At 48.1% G+C, this 22,067-nt stretch overlaps 1 protein-coding gene across 2 annotated transcripts in view; it reads right to left on the reverse strand.

Annotated features, from left to right (window-relative positions):
* Positions 1-9,655: 9,655 nt before the first annotated feature.
* SoxN (SRY-box transcription factor soxNeuro) overlaps positions 9,656-22,067 on the reverse strand; it is a 149,088-nt gene continuing 136,676 nt past the window's right edge. For both annotated transcript variants that reach the window (XR_004490725.2, XM_033474332.2), the window contains one exon: positions 9,656-10,626. Coding sequence is in view for 1 of the 2 variants with exons in the window: in XM_033474332.2 (XP_033330223.1) it covers positions 10,557-10,626 (70 nt within the window). In the remaining variant the exon portion in view is untranslated. The remainder of the gene's footprint in view (positions 10,627-22,067) is intronic.

Consider the following 22,067-nt stretch of genomic DNA (forward strand, 5'->3'; position numbering starts at 1 on the left):
TCGAAGAATTCCATTAATTACGATTACCGATCCGCGGCCAAACAAAATTCCGCGGCGCGAGCGTTTCCCTTTTTTCGCCGCCGACGGACGCGTCGCGATTCACGGCGAACACCGATAAGTCAATGATTAATATCGGCCTGCACCGGCTCCCATCAGCGCGGTAATTAATTCACGAAAACGTCCGCGCGCGTCTTATCTATGCCGAAGTTCGCGCCGCGCGACGGCGGCCCCCCGGCTCGTCGAAGTTTCGCCCATTAACAGGTCTCAGCAGTTTTCGCTGTCGCGGTTCTGATTAACGAAACCGAGCCGCAGACTTCGAACCTTACTCCTTTCAAGCAGCTTCTACTTTTTCGATTTCTCCGCGGCGTCGAGCTGTTTCTGGTTCGGTCAGCCGAAAATTTCGGGCAATCGTTAACACTATACGCCTTACTCGTGGCAAATCTATCATCCGTTTGACATAATGTTAGGAGTAATTGCAGTTCGAAATAGCCGAGAGATCGATTGACTTGAAAACACGAATGTATCATCTTGGATCTATTTAAATGATCAAAGATCGACGGATCCGACTACTTAGTTCGCATCTCTTGCAATTAGCGCAGACAATCTTTATTTCGAATAGAAATCCGATAACCATGTCAAGAATTGATCGATGCACTTATGACGAAACGGAGCAGCTGAACTTCAAAACGATGAAAACGTAAGAGAGGTTTGAAAACACAGTTATGCTATTTTGTCAGTATAAAAGCGATCAACCGGATGAACGTGCGTCTAGTTACCGCTCTCTGTAATCAGTGTGGACGATCTTCGGTTCGCACAAAGATCCGTTAATTACGTGAAGAGTTGATTCTTCCATAGGTGGCAAGGAACCCGACGAGCACGGATAGATCCTCGAGAATTTCCGAAACGGTAATCCCGTAGTTCTCCAGTTTATTTCTAGGAAATCCTCTAAAATAGCATGAGGTTGCATCGTAGATCTGCCCTCACCCTTTCCATCGTCCCATCTCGTCTCCCTAATAAGATGTTTTGATTGGCTTACCCGCTGGGCTTCGCACCTCGCGGCCGGTTCCCGGCAAGCTCGAACCAGGTAGCCGATGACTCCGCAGGATCGGATGTACAGTATCTCTCGTAAATGGAATAAAATTCCACGGCAGTTCCAGACTTGCTCCGCAAGAAATCCTGCTCCACGATCGAGAAACACTATCATTTACCCTCGAAACATTCTAATCCTCGCCGGCCCGAATTCCGTCTGGATTCCTGAAACGGTCGGGCGCATTGTTGCAAAGTGCACCGCGTAATCGGGACTGCACAGGCACGTCCGTGACTAATTTTAATTCGGAAACGAGCGGTTCTTCGGTCAGTTAATATGCCATTAATATGCCGTAAGCCTTTGAGCGGTTCGGGCGCAGATTATTGCTTTGTATCGCGCCGGGAGCACTCCGGCCATTTAGATGGGAACAGCTCGAAGTTGATCGGGAGTTTACGGACCTCTATTTTGGTACTTATGCTAGTTAGCGGGCGCTACCTTCGATTGCAAAGCGGGGCCGAACACTTGCCGTCAAACGGCACGATACTGCTGATGTGGGTTCTCCGCGAAATTCGATATTGGTCGGCATTAACAAGTTGTTGGACCGATTTTCTAACGTTCTTTCGGAACTCGGTCCTCTTTGGAGGAGTAACTTGATCGTATGACATGCTCGGGAATAAGCCCGTTAGGTCCTTTAAGTGTGCGGACTTTGATCTCCGTTGGCATTGACAGCTGGATGCAATAAATTCTCCTTCATTTTCCTTCAGCTTGTTAACAAAAATGGACAATTTTATTCGAGCCTTGTTTAACTGGATTGGATCCATCTCCTCTTCTCAAATTGTCCAGTTTCGTGCGCAATCTGAGCGCGAATTAGGGAGAAATTACTGTATTTTAAAGAATAATAGGACAAAAAATCGGTCTCACAAAATTTCCAATCATTATTGCCGAGATTCGGGTGTGGTAAAAAACTGGTGCCACAAACGTGAACACTGTGAACCTAGTACTTCGGATAATAAAGTAACAGTTACATTTCTATCGAGCAAAAAATGACACAATAAAGTTAAATATCTAGAGATTCAAGTGCAGTGAACGCACACACCAAAAACTTACGATCTCTACGCTAGATTAGATTCATTTACTGTTTCGATTCATAATCCTTTACACAGTTGAACGGAGGCGTATTGGTAAATATGGCGTCGGGAACAGTGTTGTTGATACAGAAACCGGCAAAAAGCGAGCGTTCGGTCGGTGTGGATCGTCGAGGAGGTGTATCACGCTCGCGAGTGTATACGTTTTTCGAGCCTCGTCCTCGTCGGCGGCCGAGGAGAAGAGGAACCGAACTTCGTGCATGCCATACCTATCATCCGTTTCTTCTCCTCCCTCTCCTCGGACGATCCTTTTCCCTCTGGCCTCACCTTCTCTCTCTCTTTCGCCTTTTCTCGGTCCTTCGCACGCCGGGGCCTCCACGATCGTCGAGTCATCGTGTAATGACGTGCCGGCTGTCAGACCGCGAGGCGAGGCAGCACAATTCGAGCCACGAAACGATCGGTGCGCGGCTTCGCCGAGAACAGAGGGCTGAACGGGGGACGGGGGCGAACGAAAGAGAAAAGAAAGATTATAAACAAGCGGGGAGGGGGGCCGGGGCCGGCCAGAAATTGTTGAACTCGCGCAAAATCGAGCGGGACGCATGCAGTTTTCATTCGACGTGGAAAATCCTGTCGATTGTTCCACGATCTTTGGGATTCTGCGACGATTTTCTAGCATCGTCACTCTGTGAAAATGTTGTCTCGGATAAGTCATAAGGTTAAGCATTTTTGAAAGGGCGAAGGTGTGGTTCAATGTGGCGATAAACTGCTTTAATTGATTTCTGCATCGAATTTTGTCCGACGTTTCTAAAATGACGCTGCAATCTAAATGTCTTATTAAACATCTATGTGCTTCATCGAATCAGCCGGATGCCTCGCACGCTGCAATAGAAGAATAATTGTATGGAGATGGATGTAGTTTCGATTGGATAGTGCAAGGTATCCTAGAATTTATAAAGCCACAGGTTTCCCACATTCAGAGATGGATAGGGATGAATATTTCGTGTATGATACGCATATGACCACATATTGTTTTATTCTTTATTATTTTCTCCATCTTCTCACTTTCTTCGTTTTATTTAATTACCTTGATCACTCATTTTCTCTTCTGTCGTATCTTTTTATCGCTCTATTTCTTTTCTTCCTTCTTTTCTCATACGATACCCGTGCAATACATTGTCGTATTAGTGTAAATATTATTAAATATTATCGCATTCGAATGTTACTCACTTTTGCTAGATCGAAAAACGAAGTCTGAGAATGAAATTGCCGAGAAACATACGAGACAGAAAACTTGCTTCGTTCTATTAAGGAAATTATGGAGCACGAAACGGTACCAATCGCTGCAGCTGCGTAAGAGATCGCGGTGCGGAATAAGATAAACGTAGACGCAAATGCAAAACGGGGTGCGAACGGGGCCCCTTCGCTTCGTTGAAAGCTCGCGTCCAGTCCCGAGCAGGATGAAGTAATTTTCGGAAGTTGGTCGCAACGGTTTCGGAGATCGCAATCGCGACTCGACTGCAATTCTCGCGTGCAATTTGTCCGTTGGCCGTGGATCGTCGCGCAAATTGAGATCGATTCCGGAGCCTGGCCGCGACGGTATGAAATAATGGGACCGTCAGTGTTGGCCGGGCGTTGTCGATGCCGATCGCGATTCCTCGCGGAGGTGCCGAAGAGATGGAGCGATGAAGATGGACGAAAAGTGCGTGCCGTGGGCAACCGACAGGCTACGCGCGATAACGCGGCATAATTAACCGTCGTGTGTGCCCGGGAAGAAGGAGGGAAACCGGTGGGAAACGGAGGGGATCTAATTTCGTCGAGGATTCTGACACCCAGACGGACATGAACGTGAGGCGCGCGTTATAGGCGACGTCCATAATGGCGATGACGCGCGGACAATGGCGCGTGGACATAAATACCACGATCGGATCTCCGGGCGGGCACGCCTCCGATTAAATTAGGAACGGTCCCGAGTGGCAAAAAACGATTTAAAGTGTTTAGACGCTCGAGTGGAGAACGGACGAGAGGACGCTTCAATGTTGCTGACCGAGCCGCGAGCACGGCCAAATCGTTGCCGATTACTTTCGATCGGGACCGAGAGAACCCTGCCGAGGACTCCTGCTACTCCGTTCTAGATGTTTGCCACTTCAGGATCTCGTCGCAGATCCAGAGATTCGAAATATTTAGCCTGACGTCATCTTTGCAGTCGCGAATGGGAGGGGGGGGGGGCTGCTAGAGTGAATTACTGCGTTTGATGGCGTCTTTGTAGGTGAAGGAGGCACATTTCAGTGGAGGGCAGAGGATATTCTAGGTTCGGGAAAAGAGGATTGGCTCGAAGATATCGATGATTCATTTTAGTTTAACAAAGGTGCTATTGATTTATAAATTGCACAGCTAGTTTTGGACACGTTAACGCGTTCAATAGATGCAATTTCAGACAGTAAAAAGATGACAAGAATTTTAGAATGTGAATGTATTGTTTTCAATCCATTAAAATGATTAAAGAAGGAACGATCCTGCTATGTAGTTTCTACATTCTCCAATTGATGCAGACGATTTTTATTCTAAAAATCTGCAGTTTAATTATCGCTCTAGAAGTGTGTATAAAATCGAACGAAAGCTGCATTTGATTAAAATGAGCTCAATTAGTCAAAACGTCATCTTCTAGCATCTCTATTTAATTACGGCACTTCTGAGTAGAGCAACGAAAAGAGTCTGCAGCCAACTGAATAATTTAACAGAACCAGAACAACAAAGTCTGCCAGAATCTCTTCATTTTTTGTTAATTTTAAGATGCATTCATGTGAGAAACGAACGGATCAGACACAAAACATTGAAAACATTTGGATAATTTAACGATGCCGTTTACCATTTCTCACGTCATAAAAGTAGCTCGTCAATTGCAGCCTGCAGCTTGTACATATCATATTTTGCACAAAAAGGCAACAGTCTACGAACGAAAATAGTGTCAGGCATACGCGACGAACGACGATGGTTCGAACGTGTCGAAGATTAGATGTTGGCCAGAATCGGAGCAGATCGATGCAGTGGTCTCGATGGAACCTGGGGTAATAACCGAAAAAGGTGGAGGTTGCAAGTTGCATAACGGGGCCCGATGCAGGCCAGTCGAAGGGCGAATAAACAGGGAGGACTTGGTCGCGGATCGGAGGAGCTTCGCTCGAGGAGTCACGATAATTCGTGTGATCAAAGCGACCGACTCGTTGGTGTCTCGCGCTGGCGTCGTCTCACCTTTAATAAAGCTATCTGGCATCTCTAATATCTCTCCACCGTTTCCCCTCTCTGCCCCCATCGTGAAGAGATGAGGAGGAGAAGCTGTAAGAGGAGAACTCGGAACGAGCAAGAGAGAGAGCACGAGGGAGAGAGGGAGCGAGGGAGAGAGTCTCTTTGCCCGAGACACCTTTCCACAACGAGGCCTTGTTCACCTGGAGAAAAGACACGTCAGCCGTGTACGCACCTCGTCTCTTCGGGGCCATCGATACGACCACGGTTCCCTTCTTTCGTTCTCATGACTCGGGGCCCACTCACTCTCACTCTTTCTCTCTCTCTCTTTCTCGCTCTCTCGCGCGCGCGTTCTCCCCGTGAGAGTCCTCCGCTTATTATAGTTACCACTCGCAGCCGATGGTTATCGGCGACCGCCGTCAATTAAGCAATTATCGACACCTTCGGCGCGGACGCAAGGACCCAGGACACCGGGTCTGCTGGCTCACGGCCTCGAACGATCGATCGATCCGAGATCCTTCGACTTTGTTCGTCCTCCAACGGGGTCCCGAAGGATCTCGACCGAAGGAGCTTCCGCTTCGATACAACCGAGTGTTTCGATATTAATTTGATCTAATGTAATTTCATTTGCCTAGCATTAACGGACCAGATGACTTCTTAATTTTTCTACAAAAATTTAATATCATAGTAATAATAATATGAACAATTTGAGCGCGGCGCCTCTTCGAAAAATTATCTGTACCGATTTATAAACTGCGGAGGAAAAGAAAGAATCTGAAACCAGTCATTTTTATCGGTTTGATAGTTGCAATATTAAAAATGTACTTCTATGGGGCCTTGTCTAGTCTAACAAAACAAGTGCAGTTACTAAAATCATCCTGTTTAATTACCAAAGTATCCGACCGTAGAATATCCTGCAGTGTTGATTTTTATTTCGGTATTATTTTATCTTATAATTGTTATAATACCCTATTTAGTGCTAACAGATTTGATTATGGTCTGAATGGTTTAAATGCACAAAGATCAGCGCAGTTATTAAAATTGTTCTTCACGTTACTTACTACGTTAATTGTTCTACAAGTTTAAATCAGCAAAAGTTTTGCAACGTCCCGCAAAGCAGACTCTTATTTCAGAAGTTCTCAGGATATTTCATAGCACGGGGCCGAATCGGGTCCTTATCGTCGCCTATCGGCAATTTAGCAACGATGGTCGTGCTCATGGGGGAGAATCGAAAGTCTGCCGACACTCGAGCGAAGATACGGAAACGTTTCTATGGACTTAATTGACCGTGGCGGCGGAGCGTCGCGCGAGCCATTTGCCGAGTTATCGAGGTCCACCGACGTAGTCCATCAAACAAACTCGTTAAGTTGATTAACCTCCGATGCACCGTGCAACTTCTTGCTCGGGCTAATAAATGGGGGGATGCGTGAGATAAAACCGTGAAATATGTACGGTTATTAATTTCACGGTAACGATTGTCTGCGGGAGGCTAGAGAGCAGATTACCCCGATCCCGCCTCTCTCTCTCTCTTTCTCTCTCTCGCTCTCTCGCTCTCTCTTCCTCGTTCCCTCGCGCAGCCTCCTTCCGCGGTTCTTTTGTTTCAACTGGCACTCCGCCTAACGAAAACGATTGTTCCGAGTCCATCAAATTCCCGGCGAATTCTGGAATTCGTCAACAGCCCCGCCATTCTTTCGAAATACACGCACGGATCGGCTCCGCGAGGCCTAATTAGTCGGCCGACGTTCTACCGCGCGGCAGAATTAATATTCGTTTAATGTTAACGAAAGCGTGCGTGTTGCTGATGCAAAGAATCGTATTCTTAACGAACGCGCAGAAGGGGCGTCACTGTCTTTTCTTTAAAATTTTGTTTCGTCTCGATTGAAATCTTTTTTATTTTATCTTATATTTGAAAGAATCGAAATCGCAGTCTTTTTTACGGATTTTCATAAAAAGAACAGGCCAATTTTACATTTTTCAGCGGCTGTAGCTTGGGGATGAACCGATTTCAATGAAATTGAAAGAAAGTTGAAAACGAGAACTTTTTATTTAACAAAATTCAAGTCATTCGGTCCAGTTTGAAAATAATCATTCCGTTTTAAAAGTCGTTCGAATAATTTTTCCCTGGTGTTGTGTAACGCTGAAGCACCCGAGTTGTTTTTTTCTTATAAGCAAATCTCTCGTGAGATTTATTGCAACATACCACATTACAGAATATTACAGAGTATAGCGAACGGCGAGCACGTTAGTAACATTGTGGAAACGAAAGGGCTTTAGTCACGCAGGTTACAAGCATTAAAGCAGCCGAGTTTATAGATCAGTCAGCGATTGATAAACCGGCAGGACGTGTCACGGGAGAGTCCCGATCGGCTAATTGGCGTGGATCGGGTTTCCTTAAATGAAGAACTGTCGCGCGGTCTCGGTGTTGTACATCAGATATCGATCTACCGTTATTTACGGTGCGACTGGCTCCCGTCAACGTAACAGCTTCCAGGATACCGGTGTGTCCTGGCCGGGTACAGTGTCTCCCGCCGTGTCGTCCTTACAGGGCGCGTTTAACGCCGGCCTGGTACACGCGTGTATGCGTGTAGCAATTTACCGGGCCGAAGAGGACGCGTCGCGCGGCCGGCATAAATCAGGAAGACAACGCGTCAGCTTATTAACCAACGACGATTTATTCGCGCTCGTTGCTGCGCCACCGACCTCCCTGCGAATCCTCCCCGCACGAAATTCCCTACTCGATTTTCGTGCAACGAAGCCGAGGCTACCGTCGTTCAGCGTACGTTAGACTAGCTCTGCAACTGAATGATGGTTGGGACATGCAGCAGGGACTCCCTGCGTCCTCCGCAGACTTCAGGGTATATTTACAGTGCATGCAGTGAGAAGGGTCCTCTAAAATTCTGGACACGTGCTTAGCAAACTCGATGCAACGTGCTGCGTGGAGTAGAACCTCTAGATTCAGTTCACTGCTTCAGTTCTTTCTCTATATTCTGCGACAACGAGCAAATTAATTAAGAAGATTCTATCGCGAGTCTTCAAAATATATTGGGTGCAGAAGTAATTTCAGTTTTTTCGTAAGCTATCTACAGTAATTTCTCCCGGAAATGTCGAATTTCGGGTTGCTCTGAATTTCCCGGTGCTAGTACTGTGCCTATATAATTTATTGTTACATCGATGCTAATACTAAATCGAAGAACAAACGTTCGGGACGTGGAACGAGAAAGTGTCCCGAAAATTCGGGATGAACGGTCGCGCCATAAATCGGACAGGCGTTTGCAAAATTTAGGACACGAATTGCGGTCTCGAAACTGGGAAATTGTTTCAACGGAAAATTTGAGGGAATATTTCGCAAATACAGCGCACGAATCCATTGATTTCGAGGTGTTATGGTGCCGCGTGGTTCGCGCGAATGATGCAACACGTGTGGCAGAATTCTCTGTCACCTGGTGCACACGTGCAACCGCATAATTGAGTTCTTCGTGGCGCGATGGTTACGTAAGGCACGACGGAGGAGGAACCCGCGGTATCAGGAACGGCAGGAAATATGGCGTGGGGTTAATCGTGTCGGGGAGGCTTCTCCCGCAATTAATCGAGGGAGGAGCACGTCGGATTTTAAGGACTCCTCCTGGTGCGTGAGGACCCACCGCGGGTTCCGTCTTCCGTTATTTATGTTGCCGGATCCGTGGAGCTCGGGGGGTCCAGGAATGTCCACCGTTCCCCAAAACGGGCCTCGGTTGCCACTATCAATTATTTCGGGCCCGTTCGCGCCCTAGAATCGCTCTCGGTCCAAACAACTTACCGTCAGTTACCTCCATCGGACTGCATAGAGAATGTAATTCCGCTGGAACGTCGGAACGCTGTAGTTTTCTTGCTAGACCACTATAACTTTATTAAACGTACCTATTTACCATTACCATTTTCGCCGAGAGCTTGACACTTCGACTGCCACGCCACCACCCCCAAAAATTGCACAGAACTAAAATATTTTATTCAACGCTAAAACTAAAATATTTTATTCGCTACCAGCGTCACACATACATATGCGACGACCACGATTTTGTATTTCACATATAGAAGGTCAAATGAATTTTATGGATATAATTATTTAATTATTTTTTCATTCTATAGACAGTCTTTAAAATGATGGCTCCTGCTGGTCCATGTGGATCCTTGCTGCAAGTTCATCTCCAGAGAGTAAATTCGACTAATTAGGAAAATAATTCGTTATCGAGATCGTGAATAATTCTGGTTGGTCCTGGAGATCCGGTCGCGGGTCCTGCGGAAGGGTTGTGAAAAATGAACGCTCGTCGTCTCGCCATGCCTTTATTTATCCAACTGTATGTACACTTGTTGCAGTATAGCGATTCTAGAGATTCGATCGCGGAGGATCGTCACGTTGCGTCGATCGGACGCAGCCGTCTGTCTATCTACGATCGCGTATATTCCGTCGGCATACGCGCACGCCTGGAATAATTAACGAGAGAACGGCGCGGCGGAAAGGTGGGCTGGTTGTTCCCCAGGTTCCTCTCCTTTCCGCCTGCATTCTAAGCAGTTTATTTCCCGTTAAACCTCCAAAAATCCTCGCGCCGCGTTCCTTCCACGAATATCGGAGACAGTTCGGAATTTTACAATGACAACGCAACTGTGCAGGGAGGGCTGTGAAATTTTGCAGATTGTCCTACAGGTGACGTACGATATTTAAAAGAACTCTCTCCCGTTCTCACGTCGGCAGGAGAGAGACGGAGTGCTAGAGGGACAGAGATAGAGACAATGATAGAGAGAAAGAGAGAGTGAGAGAGAGAGAGAGAGAGAGAGAGGGAAAGAAGAGAGTGGGAGAGAGAAAGTGTGAGAAAGAGAGACCGTAGATCCGCGAGTAGTCGCTTTATGAATTATTCAACCGGCGGTTCGCCGCGCCGCTGATAACGATAATCATGGATCTCCGGTAATGATAACCGTTCGTCGATCTCGTTCGTCGGACGGATGATAATAATAGCGACAATAATCACACGCTGCTGGCCAAACGGACGACAACCGAGCCTCGCTGATTAATGGCCGCGACCGTCCACGGACACTTTCAACGAGCGATCCGATCAGTCCCACCGACCGATTCGATTCAATTTATCGCGTCGACTGATTCATTCCGCGTGCTCGTCCTCGCCCCCGGTGATCGCCGATCGGGGCAGGTCTTGTTAGAGCTCCTCGGCCTCTTCTCAAGACAACGGGGACCCCAGACAGTACTGGCTCGACGCGAGTCTGCGGAACTCCTCGGGATACCGGTACCTGAAAACAGAAACGCAATCTCAACACTTGTTATTCCGCGGCCTTAATTCTATTAATAAACCGAGCTACGGGGAACCGAGCAATAATCGATTGTACAAGCTAGAGCGCTAGAGGTTCCGCTTCGTCGTTCAGGAATCGTCCTCGGAAATAACTGGCTGGAGCAACGTGCAAACTGTTCTGCACTTTCGTGAATCGTTCGAATAGCATTCTCAATCTAAACCGCATTGACTTCTTCATTGGCGATTTTAATAAATTTACAAATATTATAACGTTAAAATATATACAAATATTATTATTATTATTATTATTACGTAGAATTTTTGTAGAAAAATTAAAGGGGATCTGGCACGTTTATGCTAAATAAATTGGACGAAGCAATTGGTCACCCTGCAGTAACGGGCTCCACTAGCTTATTCAAGAAACGAACATTGTTCCCGTTCCATTAGAGAAAAAAGCTGCTAAACGATGCAGCCGTGACGCAACCATACTGCCCTATGAAAGCAGAACGAAATGTCAAGAATTCCTTACGACCAACGATTGAACTTTTACGATAATAATCAGTCTGGATCTTCGCGCGTCCCAGTCTAATCCGTCCGAGTGTAGAATATTGTTCCGCAAATTGCCGCGCGAGGGCGGTGTCGGTCGATTTCCCTGGGAATCTCGACGATTTCGACGGATTCGGTTGCGGTGGATCTCGGAAAGGGTCCGCCGAGGCGGAAGAAGGGTTGGCCAGGTAGACAGAAGGTGATCTGCATGGCCGCGGGCACGTAGCACGTAGGATCACGTCGCTGTAGGTAAAACGTAGGGCCCCGGCATCCTGCCCCCGCCTTTTCCTGCCCCTCCCGGCAGGATCTGACCGACCGACGCGACGGTGGCAGCGGCGGCGCGCATAACAGGGTGGACGTTTAACATATGACCGGCTACCAGTGTTATTAATGCGCCGGTAGCGTCGTGCTCGGTTTCGTTCCTTTGGCCACGTACGGTGCCTGCGATCGCTGCGGCCGGGTCCGGGGCCACCCGCGGGTCCTCCCTGCCCCACGAGGGGCCCCGATCGGGGCCCGAGACCGAGAGGGCACCTGGGGAAACGGCGCGGCGCGCACCGGAGACGGTAACACGACACTCGGGAACCGCGGCCGCAACCACCGACGCCCTGCGTCCCTCAACGAGTTATGCCTTCCTGCTGGCTTTGGGTCTAATTAATATGTGTTTAGCCGGGGACACGTCGCGGCCCCCGAGGCCCTCGGGCCCCGGGTTCCCGGAGGAGGTTCCCGGGACCCCCAGGTTCCGTGGCCCTGTAAATCGTCCGCTTGTAAATTGGCCCGATCGAATCGCTCCGCCGAGCACGATTGATGGCTACAAGCATCCGCGCGGTTCCTGGTCCGGCCTGTACACAGATTTCTTAATTGCTCGAATCACCGGCATGGATTTAGGAGAGCTCGTCTGTCTAGCACGGTCCGACAGGTTCCACGACGAGCTAGGCGAGTTTGTTACTGCGAACGAGTGCCAATTATCCTTGCACCGGGCAGAGGTTTCTTAATTGCTCGACGGGCCGATCGGGTTCGGAGGTATCTAGATGATCTATCGAAGTGCTTCTGGAACTAGAATCTGGCTCCGGTTGGTTTTCAAAGAATCGAACCGCTGCGCGGTGGTTTCTTAACTGGTTATGCGACGTGTCAGCCACCGGTGACTGACGATATCAATTTTAAAAGATTATGTTCTTCTGTGTAGGATTAAATGTTAAATAATTTGACGATCATAAATGAATGCACCTAAATATTACTTGTTACCAATGGAAGTTTTAACGAGACTCAACGGTCCGATGGAGACCTGGACGGGTTTAAAGGTAGCCGGGACCCTCGAGGCGCTAAAACGATGCAAGCGACTGTGTCCAGTAGCTATGAACTATCCAATTGCTAATAGATTCATCCTATAAAGATGTCCCGATTGCTAAATGATTTGAAGAGAACCTAAACGAACTCGCACTAAAAGATCGTCGATCTAGAATCTTGTGCAACTAAAATTGATCCAGCAATCGCGTCCAGTAGCTCCTAATAGATTCATCCTATAAAGATGTCCCGATTTCTAAATGATTTGAAGAGAATCTAAACGAACTCGCACTAAAAAATCCTTTAGCTAGCTTGAGCAACTAAAATTGATCCCCAACAATCGCGTCCAGTAGCTTCCGAGAAGCTAGCAATTTACAGTACCAGAACCTGTCTCCAATAACTTTCGAGAGAATCATCCTAATGTTGTACAAGGCTTTTTAATCTAGCTGGACAGTCTGATATAGACCTGGGCAAATCTCGGAGTATCTAGAAGACGCTAAAATGGATTAGCGTCTTCAGCAAAGATGTCCTGCTCGTCGAAGAAGACGCAGTCGTCGTTACGGTAGAAAATCGTCGATTCAAGTACCTGTAGCTACCTCGGATTGCAAAAGCGGAGTCAGCTGCCGGGTCCAGTGCGTTCGGGAAGGTCCTGAAGCATCCGTGGGAGTTGTTACGGGAGTTGTCCAGGTGCGGGGAAAATCGGCGGGGAAAAATCGTCGTGGGTGTGCCTATTTGTCGCCGAAAAGGGGGAGTTGGCGTGCACAGAGCGACGGTGCCGGGCTATAGGCAAATATCTCCCGCTCAGCCAGGACATTAGGAGTTCTCCGGCGTCCGGAGGATTATAAATCCTTAATACAGATCGGCACGCGATGCCCGGCTCGTTAGGGTGATGCATGGCCGACTCTGGTGTCCCGGGGTGTACGGTAGCCGATACCAACACAGCCGAGAAACCTCGCAGTATCCAGCAGCCTCGTTCCTCCGGGAACGGCTACACCCTCACACATAGCCAGCCACCAGGTAATAATGAGAGATCAGAGATACGGCTCGATATTAATTGTGCGCATCGAGTGTGGCGGTGCTGGTGCTGGTGCTGGTGCTGCTGTTGCTGCTGCTTCTGCCGTTGCCGTTGCTGGTGCTGGCTGACTGCTGCTGCTGTTGCATCCACCTCGCCGGTGTTGGGGAGAGAACTGACTGCTACCGGCTTACACCGATCCTTCGATGCGATATGTGCGATATACGATACAGGACCGCGGACCTGATCCCGCTGGCTCGCTCGCAGGACTCGCGAAAAAGCCACGCATGCCTTCGCTGCTACTTGGTCCTGACGACCGTGGACAATCTTCCTTGGAATTTCGCTGCCGAGATTGAGCCGGCGGCTGCCTTCGCGGACGATCTTTACGATTTTATACAGACGTTGTCCTTCAAGTCGCGATTGCAAGCGTCGATTAGGCATTGACGAGCTTGTCAATGTTATGTTACGTTATTTTATCCTGTTCTTTGGTTTTTAATGAAGCAATCAATACATTCTGGTATTTGTCTTTGCGTGGCAGCGATTGTTTATTATTCTATGCTTGCATCTTCCTAGTTTGATGCTGAGAAATAAATTAAACCGAGGAAGAATGGGACAAATGACGACGAAGTCACTCTGTTGAGACCTTGTTGGTCCATTAGAGCATAGAATTTAACACTGAAATAATTTACACGGTCCGTTAATATTTTTCTTTTTTGAAAAATGTGCTAATACTTTACGAGCTTCTTTTGGGGTGTCTGAAGCCTATGAAGGGTTGCCTGGTACCAAAAAGGAGCTAATTATGACTGGAATTGATGAACGCTTTAAGATCCTAGGAATGCGACATTTTAGCCAACTCCTGCTGACGATGTCGAGCGAAAATCGTTTCAATAAAATTGTCTTAACGTGCCACTGACTCGACGAGGATATTCTAGTTTCACCGAGGTACCTTTTTAAAGCCACGATTCCTCGTCTTTCTCGTATTTAATTTCCAAGGACACTAAGTCTCCGAAATCTCCGTACAGAGAGAAGGACCAGGGAAAAATAGAAGACAAGGGAAGCTGACCACTCCGGACGGTCCCGTAGCTGATTGAGACGAATCTGGAGCTCCTCCTTTTCATCCTTCTATCCCGGGTACCCCGGCGAACCCACGCCCATGTCCCATTCCTCGCGGATCCAAGAATCTCGCCTCTCCCCCCCCCCCCATCGACGTGGGGGCCACTTTGAAGATACGATCTCGAAACAAATTACGAGCGCTGCTCGCGCTGTCCCGCCGTTTCCTCGTCCTTCGCAGCTGGACGGGAATAATCGCGGCCCGTTAGCGGGCCGAGTGAGATCGCGTCTTTTTTAAATCGACGCGCGTATCGGTGCCCCCCATCCAGTCCCCCCACGGATTTATGGGCGGACAGAGTAATAAGTTCCCTCGGAATTAAAGTTCCACGCCCGGCCCGCTCCGATAACGATCCCAAGCACGGCGAAGAATCGTCGCGAGGAACTTCTTCGCTCTCCTATATCCAGAGGATCCATGGATCATTGGAGCACAATATGGGTCAAGCAGGATTCGCCCGAAATTGCTACAAAAGTCCAGGGTTGTTTGCAGTGGTACGAAAGGTCTAACTTCTTCCTGGAAGGGTAGATTGCTACTCCAGAGGGTTGCCTATCTTTGAGAATTTTTTTGGAGAAGGTAGCGGACGGAATTGAGAAATTCTGATTAGAAACTTGTTGTTTGGACCTTCGAGGGTGAGGAAATATTTTCTTCGCGTTCCTGCGTTACAAAATGGCGACGCTATACTCCCGTCGCTCTTGTCTATCCATCGGTGTCAGATAGATTCGAGACTTGGAATGATGAACGCTGCAAGTATAGCCAAAAAAAATTCCTGGGTACTCTTCGAAGTGTACACAATAGAGGCCTAACAGCGAATTCGCCGGTCTACTTTCCTATTTGCCGGGAAAAAATTCGGAACGCAGAAGTATCTTTGCCCGGCGAAGGAAGGACGTCTATCTTTTCGGGCGGATCGAAGCGAGTTCCATTTAAGGTCAGCAGAGCCACGGTAGCCGGGGCTCGGAGTTTCCCGGCGCTATTTTCCCGGGGAAACCGAGACGATCCTAATCCCCGGCGTTGGAAAGGTCCACGACCTGGTCCGTGGGGCAAGGAACAAGAAAACGTGCGACGGCGACGGGCACAAAGTGAGTCGCAAGGTGTATGTGCCTGCGGATCTCGGACGGTCCGCGGCTCGTCTCGATCCGGATTACGGTAACACCTGGCCATCCGCAATTTTATCATCCTCTCCTTCCCGGAAGGATTCCAATTTTCTTCCCCCGGGGTCGCGTCTCCTCCCGCCCTTATCCTCCGGTTCTTCCGGCGCGGCGGCTTTTTTTCCGCCGTCTCCGGGAAGAGAGACTCAATCTGTGTCTCATCGTGGATTATTGGGATTTCGTCGGATAGGGGGACGAGGATGAGGAAGTTGGCTGGCTGGTTGCCTCGGAGGATCTCGTTGACCAGCGCGAGCCTTTAATTCTCTTCGGAGCCCGGGCACCGAAATAAGGAGCCCCGCTGATCGGTGATTTCATCGAATTGTCCCCGACTGACAATTTACGGCAAGCACAGCCCGGCCACACCGATTTTTAAGTCTCCCTTTCTTCCCGCGCCCGCGCCACTCATTCTCCCTTTTCTCCGACGGCTTCTGCCGGAACCTCGAGCTGCAGGATTTTTTAATTCCGTCTTGTTCCGCCGTCGGACTGACCCGTAATTGCGACAGTTCCTTGGGAACCGGTCTGCCAGGAGACTGCGGACTACGCTCCTTTTATTGCCAAGCGGCCGCAATCGCGCTCTCTAATTCACCCGCCGGAATTACGAAGCTCCGCTTTTAATTACAAACTCTAATGCGATGGACAATACGCGTCGTTTGGCCCGCGCCACGCCGATCGTCTTCGCCCGAAGGTCCTGCCCGGTCTCGATTCTCCCTCGCGATTGCATTCACAGTCGGAGGATTTTTCAATTTGGTGAATTGCGAGGGATTCCGAAGGTTCTGAAACGTCTACTTCTTAGTATAGATTAAAATGTCTATTTCTTAGTGTCTGTTAAACGATATAGAATGTTATATTGATAATAAGGGCGTGAACAATTTATAATGCGCTACGTTATTTCGATTTATTCTACCACTTTTGTTACATTTTCATACTTGATCCGACTGCAAATCTGCACAGTCTCACCAAATATTCATTCCACGGAGGGTGTTCATTAAATTGTACAGATGACCCCGACGTTGAACAATTTGGTCACGTTTTGAATCCATGAAAATCTACGATCAACTAAGAAGAATCGTTGCATAAAAATATCTGTCCGTAGTGTACTAACTGCAACCACGATGTTTGTGTTGCAGCGTCTTGGCAACTCCCACGAGAACTCCGGAGTTAAAAGGACCAAGAGACGGACGAATCCTCTTAGCAGAGCAGGGTAACTGCGGAGGCGGCATGGAATCGGCATGGAGAAAACAGGAGCCGATAGCTCGCGAAAATAATGGGGCCCCGTTATAATTGGCGTAAGGAGCTTGGCACGCAGCGGCAGGACCAAGGACACTGTCAGCCAGTTACATCAAAGGTAGGCACCCACCCTCTCTGGTAGAACTTCTTCTCTCTTTTTGATCGTTTCGCGCAAAGCAAGGAGCGGAACAGCGATGCGCGAAATCGATCCGCGATGATTAATTTTCAATCGCGGCTTAATTACGCCGGCCGGGTAAGCCCGATTGAAGAGGCGTCCCCGGGATGGTGAAAGGGCGGTCTGCACCCAAGGAGAAAAAGAGAGAAAGAGAAAGAGAGAGAAAGAAAGCGGATTGGTAAAAAAAGGAGGAAGTGTAAAGAGAAAAGAGAGAAAGAGAGAGAGAGAGAGAGAGAGAGAGAGAGAGCGAGGAGGCCGTGTCCCCATGGTCCTCGAATAAAAGGGACACCCCCTTCGTCGCTCTTTCTCCTCTTTTTCTGCCAGGATTGTGTCCAAGATGGCGCGGGGTCGAGCGGGGAGCCGAACGCAGGACACGATTGCCAGGAACACGTGATTAGATGGCCCTCCTTCCACGCGATTCTCCAGATTGGACACCCGGCCCGGACCTAAAAAAATGCAATCGGCTCTTACCGTAATGAAAAAGAACCGACCCCGGGTAATTCGAACCACCACGCGTCCTCTGTCTCTCGGTGTTGCCGTACGTGTGCTCTCGTCGAGCGTGGCGGGGGTGCACGCGGGGGTGAACATTGCCCCCATTGCTCGGTGCAATTGCATCTGTCGCCTTTCAGAAGCTGGCCCGACTTTCGGGCGGCAGGCCTTTGTAGGCGACGCCGGGACAGGGGTCGAACGAAGATAAGTCGTTAAAAAGTCAAGAAGTTGCTGGACTAATCAAACAACCGTGCGAGGTGTCGCAAGAAACCGGAGTCTATTAATTTTCCTAGACGGTGCTGCGGATTTAATGGCTCTGCGGTGTCTGTCGGCCCCGATGATTTTCATCCAATTGCGAATTTATGAAAGTGCCCCGGTAATGAACGGGAGTGCAGACAGAACCTCGTTTAAACGATATATAGAAATCGAACGTTATGTTGGCAAAATTTAAGCGTCGAAGTTAGCGTGGATGTGCAGCAAAGGTTTTCTCTCTTCTCTCAGGAAATTGTTAACCCTCTAACCAAGTTTTATTTGTTATACAGATATATTCTGAGAACTGGATTAGAGAGAATCTAAAAAGAGAAACAAAAATTAAAGAAGAATAAGAATTTGTATGAATTTCTCATTAATAATTTTTCAGGATATATGGTTATTGTATTTAACGAGAAGTGGTAAAAGAAACATAAATTACGAAATATTTAGAACGCGAATTCCAGGTTGCTCGCGGTTGGAGCGTCTGCATGGATGAAAATAATAATTTATTCTTTTTATAATAGTTTTAACATAGCGTTAACATAACGAAGTACAGCGCAACACTAAATGCTCTTCGGAAGTGCGAGAGCAAACTTTTTCTACGCTATATAGACGTCACCCTTTGTACTTCGATTTCAATTTGGAAAATAAGAAGTTACAAGGAACACAAGCATGTCTCTGTAGCAGATCTTGGCAATCTGACAAAAATCATCGCGTTCGCCTTTGTTCTCCCGGGTCATTGTCAAATCGCAGCACAATCGTGCTTCTATCGAATCGCACGTAGCACAAGTTCAGAAATTCACAGCGAAAGAAATCCTAGATCAAGGAATTAATCGTTTTAATTTAACCGTGAACACGTCGAAAGTGTGGGTGTGCAGACTGCGAAGCGGGTCGAGGATCTCGTGTTTCGGAGATGAAGACTGCACACGGCGAGACGCAGCGCCTCGGCGGGGTAAGAAGCCCATGATTCCCGTGATTCATGGCAGTTTTTACGCTGGGTGGCCGGAATAATTCACCCTAATGCTCCTGCTAACTGCCTGCGGCGGTGGCGCGCGATTGTTTATTGCCAAAAAGCATCTCTTTAATATATATCGTCGCCTCGCCGCCGCTGCGGATCGTCCTCCTCGCAAAAAAGTGGTAAGGGACCTTCGGCTCGCCGCGAAAACGAAACGAATGGATCGAGATCTTTTTGCGTAGCCTCCCACGGACTCTTAGAGCGCCGTCTCCTTCTTCTTTTTCCGTATCGCATCCTCGCGAATAAATTCCATAGAGGGACGTGGGTGGGGGACAAAGGACGTCGGAGGTTCTTATTATCGTCGCAAATTTCGTGTAAATGGACGTTAAGGGTTGCGAATGCCTATAGAACGCGATATACTCGTCGCGAGGGTTGAATACCGGGTTCGAGATTAATGAGTGTCGATCGTATTTCGACCGGCCGCTCTGAAACGTTTGATGGAGAGAAGGGTACAGTTCTTTTTTTTCTTTTTTATTCTGTTTCTCTCTCGTTTTCTCTCTGTCTCTCGCTCCCTCGCTCTCTCGCTCGCTCTCCCTCTCCCTCCCCTCGGTCTCTCTACCTCTTCGTTTTTTTCTCTCTCTTCTTTTTTTCGTTGATTTTCTCCCTTTCGGCGTTGATGTGCGACAGACCGTCGAGTATCAACACCGAGGCGATTGCAAAACGACCGCGCGGACAGGAGTGCCGTTAGACGCGCGTACATTAATAACACTCGACATTCAGTATTCTTCCAGCTCTCGCAGACTGGTTTCTCTATTTCTCTGTCGCGCCCCGTCCATCGGACACTTCTCCGCGAGCCAGCGGTTCGAACGCGATTTTTCGAAATCGAACGGACGCGCTCTTGCCTCGTTAATCTAACCGGTGGACAATTTATTATTCCGTTATTACCGGTTACTTACGCGCCACGAAAATCCTGCCCGTCGCGCGACTGTTATTTGCTCACCATTCATTCATTTCCTTCTTGTCCTACGCCGTTTCTCCTGCACACTTGATCCGCTGAAAGCTGCTGAACGCTTCGTAAACATATTACACCGAGCCGGCTGTTTTTTCCTCGCCGCGAAAGTATTTCGCGCGCGCTGCAATTCCGCGGCACTCCGGCGAAACTTTCCTCGACGATCGAGAAACAGCGTCCGTACTTTCAGTTCGCGAGCCGATGTAGTCCGGAGTTTTCAAGTTGGAGGCGATATGTAAGTCTTTGCTAGATCACAACTAAAAGAATCAACACGTTCAGTAAAGCGATTTAATTAAACTGATCTTCTTTGAACAGGATTCTCAATTTCTTCATCGACGATTTTAATAAATTTAAAAATCAAGTACATAACGTTATCAGAAACTAGAATATTTAGCTTGCCTTTGCTTCGTATGCTGACCTCATATTGTCCTCATTTTCATTCGTATAATTAATCTATCATTATTATATTGAAACTTCGCAGAAAAGTTATGTTGCCATCGCATATTATCATACCAAAATTTTGCAGGATAATTAGAAAGCGTATCTGGTTCGTCGACGCTAAATAAATTGAAATTAAATAATTTACGCAGGCAGGAGAACAATGTAAAAGCGAAAAAAAAACAAGCGAGACCCATCGGTGGGTATCGGCGCCAATGAAGCTCACTCTGTCGGACAAGATCTCGATAATTCCAGTTCGAGGTATCGATTTCCGTCAAGCAGGATAATTAATCGCGAGTTCACAGCGATCGACGGCGATCCAAGTGTATCGGTATCCGACGGCACAGGGGCCAAAGGTGGCCAGGGATGGGTCGCGAAGGGGGATGAAGGGAGGGCGAGTCGGCCGAGCCGACGTGCGCGAGCAGAAGCGTATTAATTAGCGACGGGAGAGAAAATTGCGACTGAGGATAGGCCTCGGGGTTCGAATCGTTATCGAGGGTCCGCCTCGCGATTCTGATTTCGCCCCGGACTACCGGCACGTCAATTCTAATTGCGTTTGACAGTAATTTGGCAAGGGAGAGAGGGCTGATTGACGTCCGCCGCCGCCCCGGAGGTGTTCCTCCTGCTTTTTCTCCACTCTCTTTTCACCTTTTCTCTTTCGGCGGAGCGATACTTGCGCGGCGATACCTCGCGAGCGTGTACTCCCGCCGAGATACCGGATATTTCGGTATTCTGTTTCACCCACGTTAATTAAAACTAATCGATAATCCTCCGACGCGGATTTTAGAACGTCGGAGGAACCGCCGGAGACGATCGGCAGCCCCAAACATGCTCGTTTCGACAACGATCGCGGCGACGAGCTTCGAGTTCGATGTTAATACTAATCGCTGCTTATTGTTGGCCAACTGTGGATAAGTTATACGTTAGGCAGTTCGGTCCAGTTATGCGTCAGGCAATTTTTATCATAATTAATCGGTTACGCGTCAGGCATTTATATTTGTTCATTCCTGATGACGGTAATTATTAAACCGCGAATTTGATGCATTTGTGGCATGAAATTATGAATATATACATATATATATTTTTTTTGCTTATTTATATATCTTATGTAGATGCATAAGAAAACAATATATTACGAATACACTATTTTCAGCTTCCATCACTGTCTCGCCAGCTGTCTTCGCCGTTAAAATGTTTCATTAAATACAGCGAAAATATTCGAACAGTTTAGCGAAAGCAAATTTCTGAAATGATCGGCATGCGAGATAATGACAGCGATCGCGTCAAGTGCGCTTCCTCTCTCCGTAAAAATCGAGCAACTAATTCGCCTCGTCTACCCGGCGTTCGAATAATAAATCGTCGATCGTTTCTCGACAGTGGACCCCTGACAGGACACTGGAATACATAGCACTTTCTCTAGCCGCTCATTAGAAACTTGCCATTTAAGCCGCTTCTAAAATCCATCCTCACACTTAACGACAATTAATCCCGTTTCCCAGGCGGCGAATCCTAGACAAAGCGGCCGAGTAAGACGTTCTAGCCAGACGATCGAGCGGAGAACATAATTGTTTTTTCCCCGTCGGCGAAAGATGAAGTTCACCTTGCATATTTTACATGGAGGCGCATCAATCTTTCCCCGGCGGTGTCGCAAGAAAACGTTAACCGACTGCCGACCGAGAATCCCCGATATTAACCGTCCCCGGCGTCCGGCAAGAAACGTCCTCATCAAACTTTTTCTTCACAGCCGAGCGATTAAAATCACCGTGGTGGAATACATGTTGCAGAGAGCCGGCGAGCGGGAGACG

This window comes from Megalopta genalis, chromosome 4 (assembly GCF_051020955.1).
Source record: "Megalopta genalis isolate 19385.01 chromosome 4, iyMegGena1_principal, whole genome shotgun sequence".
NCBI classification, from domain to species: domain Eukaryota; kingdom Metazoa; phylum Arthropoda; class Insecta; order Hymenoptera; family Halictidae; genus Megalopta; species Megalopta genalis.